Source organism: Hevea brasiliensis, chromosome 1 (genome assembly GCF_030052815.1).
Source record: "Hevea brasiliensis isolate MT/VB/25A 57/8 chromosome 1, ASM3005281v1, whole genome shotgun sequence".
In the NCBI taxonomy this organism is placed as follows: Eukaryota; Viridiplantae; Streptophyta; class Magnoliopsida; order Malpighiales; family Euphorbiaceae; genus Hevea; species Hevea brasiliensis.
The window spans coordinates 105,980,160-105,986,071 of NC_079493.1; the positions used below are offsets into that span (position 1 = coordinate 105,980,160).

Genomic DNA, 5,912 nt, shown 5'->3' on the forward strand with positions numbered 1-5,912 from the left:
TTTCTTACCAATTAGTATGATATTTGGTTTGTATTATTAAAATTTGTCTCATGCATGTAGGGCTTCACATTATTATTATAATAATAATGATGTTGAAATGAAAATTAATATTTATATATTGAGAAAAAGAAGTCCTATTTCTTTTAAGAGAAAATTGTCTTATTGTTGTGTCTTTTAGAAACTCAAATTAGCCTAACAAGTCCAATTAGTGTGATATGTGTTTTTATATTATTAAAATTTGTGTTATGCATGTAGGGCTTCACATCGTTATTATAATAATAATGATGCTGAAATGAAAATTAATATTTGTATATTGAGAAAAAGATATCCTATTTCTTTTAAGAGAAAATTGTCTTATTGTTGTGTCTTTAGTGACTCAAATTAGCCTAACAAGTCCAATTAGTATGACATGTGTTTTTATATTATTAAAATTTGTGTTATGCATGTAGGGCTTCACATCGTTATTATAATAATAATGATGCTGAAATGAAAATTAATATTTATATATTGAGAAAAAGAAATCCTATTTCTTTTAAGAGAAAATTGCCTTATCCCGTTTTAATAATCAATAAAATTAGGTCAGCCTCGGGTCGATTCTGATTTATTGAGAGTTTAAATTTAAAATGATTTCCAAACATCTTAAAATTTCAGTTCGATTTTAATTCAATCTGATTTTATTAATTTCAATAGTTTAGATTTTTATTTTTTTTATTTTAATAAAATATAAATTTTACCTTGAACCTAAATCAAATGATTCTAGTTTAATTTTGATCTAATTCAATTATGGTTCAAGTGAATCACAATTTTAATCAATTTTTTTTTATCAATTTAAACTAATTGGATTTTAATTCTGACTTGGCCTGTTAACCCTAGAGATAATTAAGTATCAATGGTGTGTATTGCAAATAGGGATGACGACAGGTAGGGTCTCTAACTGAATCTAAATCCGTACCTGATTAATTTCTCAAAATTTAAATTCGTTTCAAATCTAATTAAAATTTATTTTCGATTATCAGAATCCATTTCAAACCAGAGTATTATTACCCAAAAAATACTTGAACCCATTTAATTATATATTTTTTAATTAATAATCTACATAAAAATATTTTTATTAATAATTATATTTTAAAAATTTAATATTTTTATTAATAATTATATTTTAAAATGTTAATATTTTTATTAATAATTATATTTTAAAATTTTAATAATTTCATAAATCTTTAAATTCTATTTTATTTAAAATAAAAAATATAAAATTTTTAAATATTATTATAAAAAAATATATTTTATATTTAATTAAGTATTTATATACTTAACACGTAAAACTCAAATCCAATTCAAAATCATCATGAGTATTATTTTTTAAATTTAAATTTATTTTAAACTCAATTATGAACTAACCTAACCCATCCCATTGAATTTAGTGGAGCCAGATACCCATATAAACTCAATAAACTCAAGCCATTGCCGCCCCTAACTGCCATACCTGAGCAGGACAAATACAATCTCACGTAGTAGCTGCCATCATCATCATCCAATTAGTGTCACCTATATCGTCATCTTCTTTTCTTAGGCATTATTTATACACTGCAACTTTCATTCTACCGTGAACTCATCCATTTCCTTACAAGAAACTAAAACCCAATATTGAAAACCAAAAAACACTTCCATGGATTTGGCTGAAGATGTTGTCATAGTAGGAGCTGGAATTGCTGGACTTACTACTTCCTTAGGGCTTCATAGGTCTGAATCTAACTTATATTATTATTATTATTAGATGGAATTCTTAATTATATTTGTAGATTTGTTTTGCTAATTAATTATGTTCTTAATTACTTTTTAGGCTTGGAATTAAAAGCTTAGTGCTGGAATCCTCTGCCAATTTGAGGGTCACTGGATTTGCTTTCGGTGTATGGACCAATGCTTGGAAGGCATTAGATGCTGTTGGTATTGGTGACAGTCTCCGGCAGCAGCATGAGTGGATTGATGGGTAGTCATTAGTTTCGTCTGAATTTATCATTCAATTATACTCAATTAATTTCGATTTATTGGGAAATTATTAGGTGTATCTAGTATACATGCATCATATTTTATATTCATATAGGATTCACTTTTTATATTATAAGTAAGACAAGTGAGAGAGGGTACTATTTTTTATTATTTTCAATATATTTAATTATTAGCCTAATTTATGTGGTTAAAATTACTCAATTTTTATTTTATTTACTAATTTGAATGTGCATGACAGATTAGTTGCTACCACCCCAATCACAGGCCAAATGGGTGCACAAATATCCTTTAAGAGCAAGGGGAAGCAGTAAGTAATATAACTTAGGTAGTGAGTATTGATTAATTGGATTTGGTTTGGTTTAACTTAGAAATTAAAAAAATTAAATAAATCAAAATTTTAATTAAATTGAATCGAATTAAATTAGAGAAAAATTAAATTAAATCAAATTGAATTAATTCATTTCGATTTAATTCGTTTCAATTTATAGATTGTTGTTTTTTTTTTTTAACATATTTTGGACTTATTTCAAATATAATTTCAGTTTAATTTTCTATTTTAACTCTCTAGTTAAAGACTTAATAATAATTAATTAAAAATAAATAAATATTTTATTTTATTTGGCTTTACCCATTTTTTTTTTAAATATATAATCAAATCAAATTAAATAGATCAAATTTATACAAATAAAAAAGAAACGAATAGATTTATAAAAAAGATAAACCAAATTTCTACATCAAATCAATTCATTTAAAATTTTAATTTAAATCGAATTCTGTTCCCCCTAATTAAACTAGCATCTTATTAATATAACAAACAGATCAACGAAGGAATGGCTATGTAAATATAACAATATGTGGTGTGATGTGCAGTGGAGACCATGAGGTTCGTTGGGTGAAAAGGAAATTGCTGTTGGAAGCACTTGCACAGGAGCTCCCACAAGGTACTATAAGGTTCTCCTCCAAAGTGGTTTCTATTGACGAATCAGACTACTTCAAGCTGGTTTATCTTAATGATGGTACTATCATCAAAACCAAGGTAAATTATTTTTTTTAATAAATTACTTTTTTATTCATATATTATTTCATAATTAATACTCTTATATTTCCCTACAAAAAAATATTATATTTTAAGAAACAAATGAAAACATTTTTAAGTTTTGATTCTGGTTTATACTTTTTTTTTTGGTTTAATTTTTACCTTTAATGATAGGAGTTGAAAATGTAGATAAATTTTAATAACTATCGCTGAACTTATATAATTATAACATTATAGTCTTTCAATTTTAAAATATAATATAAAATCTCCTCAACATTTAAATTTTACACACTAAAATCTATCTGACTTCGAATTACTGATTTTCCAGTTAAATGTGGGCGTGAACAGATCCAGTGTGATGCTTAGTCAGTATTTTATTTTCCTTTCTTATGCAAAGTATAAAATTATCCTCTCTACATATGAAAAATTGTTTTTTCTATAGATAGTAAAGAGTAGAATGATTTAATTTACACATGACTTGAGAGAAGAAAAAAAAATGATAACTAAGAGTTACACTAAAATTGTCTACATCAATGTCTAACTAGAAAACTTGTGATTAGAGGTTAGAAGATTTTACTGTGTAAAATTTGAAAGTTGAGGAGATTTTATGTTACATTTGTAAATTGAAGGATTGTAATATTATAATTATATAAGTTCAGTGACGATTGTTAAAATTTACTCATGAAAATACTTTAATACATTTCATAATAAATTATTATTTGATCCTTGAATTTTACCATTGTTAACACTTTTAATTCAGAGTTTTTATCATAATTAATACTTTTATTCTTTATTGACTAATTTTTAATTTCTTAATTAATGGTTAAATTGTTAAAAATGGATAGAGAAATGAAAGTGTGAGAAAAAGAAAAAATAAATAAGACTTAGAGATGCTTTCATCTATTTTCTAAAACGTAGAGATCCAAGTGTTAATGATAGCATAATACTGAGACAAGTTAGAGAAATTTATCCTTTTTCTTTCTACAAGGAAAAATTATATTTTATTTTAATTATTTAAATTAAATATAATTAAATATTTGTTTTATAGTAAGAGACTATAAAATATTGTTTTTATTTGATATTGTCCCTTAATTTATGGATGGAAGGTGTTAATTGGATGCGATGGGGTGAACTCAGTGGTAGCGAAATGGCTTGGTTTCAAAACTCCAGTTTTTACAAACCGATTAGCCATAAGGGGATATGCAAATTTTAACTTGCGCCATGGCTACAGTAGTAAGTTTTTCCAGTTCTTTGGTAATGGTTTCCGTTCAGGTCTTGCCCCTTGCGATGATAAGTCTATATATTGGTTCTTCACTTGGACTCCCAATACTCCAGGTAATGATATTTGCAACCTATGTTGTGTTAGGAAAGTTTTATTTAGACTGGATTAATTGTGATTTTAAGATACAACAATTACAGTAGGATCCATTTATTTACATCATAAATTTATGATCAACTAAGTATAGATAATTTTTTTCTCATGTTGCGTATTGTTATATAGACTTTCCCTTGTCACATTACCTAATCACATATAAGAAATTTAGATAACATATTTCTTGAACAATTACTCATGCATCTCCACATATTTTAGGTGATATCTTGCATATATAAAAAATGATAAAGCACTTTTGATTAGGATAATGATTTATATTGAAACTGAATAAGAATAATGATCATATATGAAGAGAGATTGACAAAAGGAAAAAATTTACAAGATTCGATGATGTGTGTAATTATTTTTCGAAACAGTTTGACCATCTAAAATTAACGTGGCAAAAGAATTAGACGAAATAATATTGATTATTTCTTTCACCATTGTCTCACTATAGGCTTTATATATTGTGCAAATTTTGTGTGGATTCCTGTAGATGAAAAGCCAGAGGAGAACCCAACCAAGTTGAAGCAATTTGCGCTAAACAAGCTTGAAAATACAGCATATCAACACCAAAGGGCAGTAGTAGAAGCAACTGAGCCAAATAATATTGTGGCTTCTCCTCTGAGATATAGACATCCATGGGAGTTGATATGGGGAAATGTGAGCAAAGGCAATGTTTGTGTGGCTGGAGATGCTCTCCATCCCATGACACCAGATTTAGCCCAAGGTGGCTGTGCTGCCTTGGAAGATGGCGTGGTCTTAGCTAGGTGCCTTGCTGAGGCTTTGAAAAAACAAGTGATTGTGGCAAATGAAGACATAGATAAGGAAGAATTTAAGAGGATTGAAATTGGGTTGAAAAAATATGCATCACAGAGGAAATGGAGAGGCTTTCAGCTCATAACCACTGCTTATTTGGTTGGGTTTATACAACAAAGTGATGGAAAATTAATGAACTTCTTGAGGGATAGAATTTTGGGTAAATTTCTTGCTGGGTTGTTATTGAAGTGTTCTGATTTTGACTGTGGAAACCTCTTCAATATGTCTTGATATGACTCTTCTTTTCTTTATTGGCGAAGGAGAATTAGACTTCACAAGTTTAAAACTCTAATATAAAAAGAGTTCAAACTCTGTTATATGATTACTCTAATGTAAAAAGAGTTCAAGCTTTGTTGTATGAATAAGGATGCATTTACCATTAAATTAAGGCGAGAAATGTTTTATCATTATCTAATGAAATGCTTATATCACTTTGAAAATACATTAATGAAATTATCGACCAACTCAATTTTTCTTTTTCATTAGAATATCACTTTCCTTCAAAGTCAAACATAGCAAAGGGAGTACAGTAATAGAAATCTAACTTAATTATATATCCAAAACTCTAAAAAAATAGATTTCTAGCACACTTCATACATTCAATGTCTATTATACCAGAAACAGAGAAGAATAAGAGATTGGGCTGGGAGAGTAGCTGAAGTGTTTGTTATTTAT

General features: G+C 27.3%; 1 protein-coding gene across 1 annotated transcript; it reads left to right on the top strand.

The window, feature by feature from the left end:
* Positions 1–1,485: 1,485 nt before the first annotated feature.
* LOC110657448 (monooxygenase 2-like) lies at positions 1,486–5,625 on the top strand. The gene is made up of 6 exons (XM_021814651.2): positions 1,486–1,743; positions 1,844–1,990; positions 2,249–2,317; positions 2,881–3,046; positions 4,153–4,381; positions 4,915–5,625. The coding sequence occupies exons 1-6, from the start codon at positions 1,670–1,672 to the stop codon at positions 5,466–5,468; spliced, it is 1,239 nt and encodes a 412-aa protein (XP_021670343.2). The 5' UTR covers positions 1,486–1,669; the 3' UTR covers positions 5,469–5,625.
* The last annotated feature ends 287 nt before the right edge of the window (positions 5,626–5,912 follow it).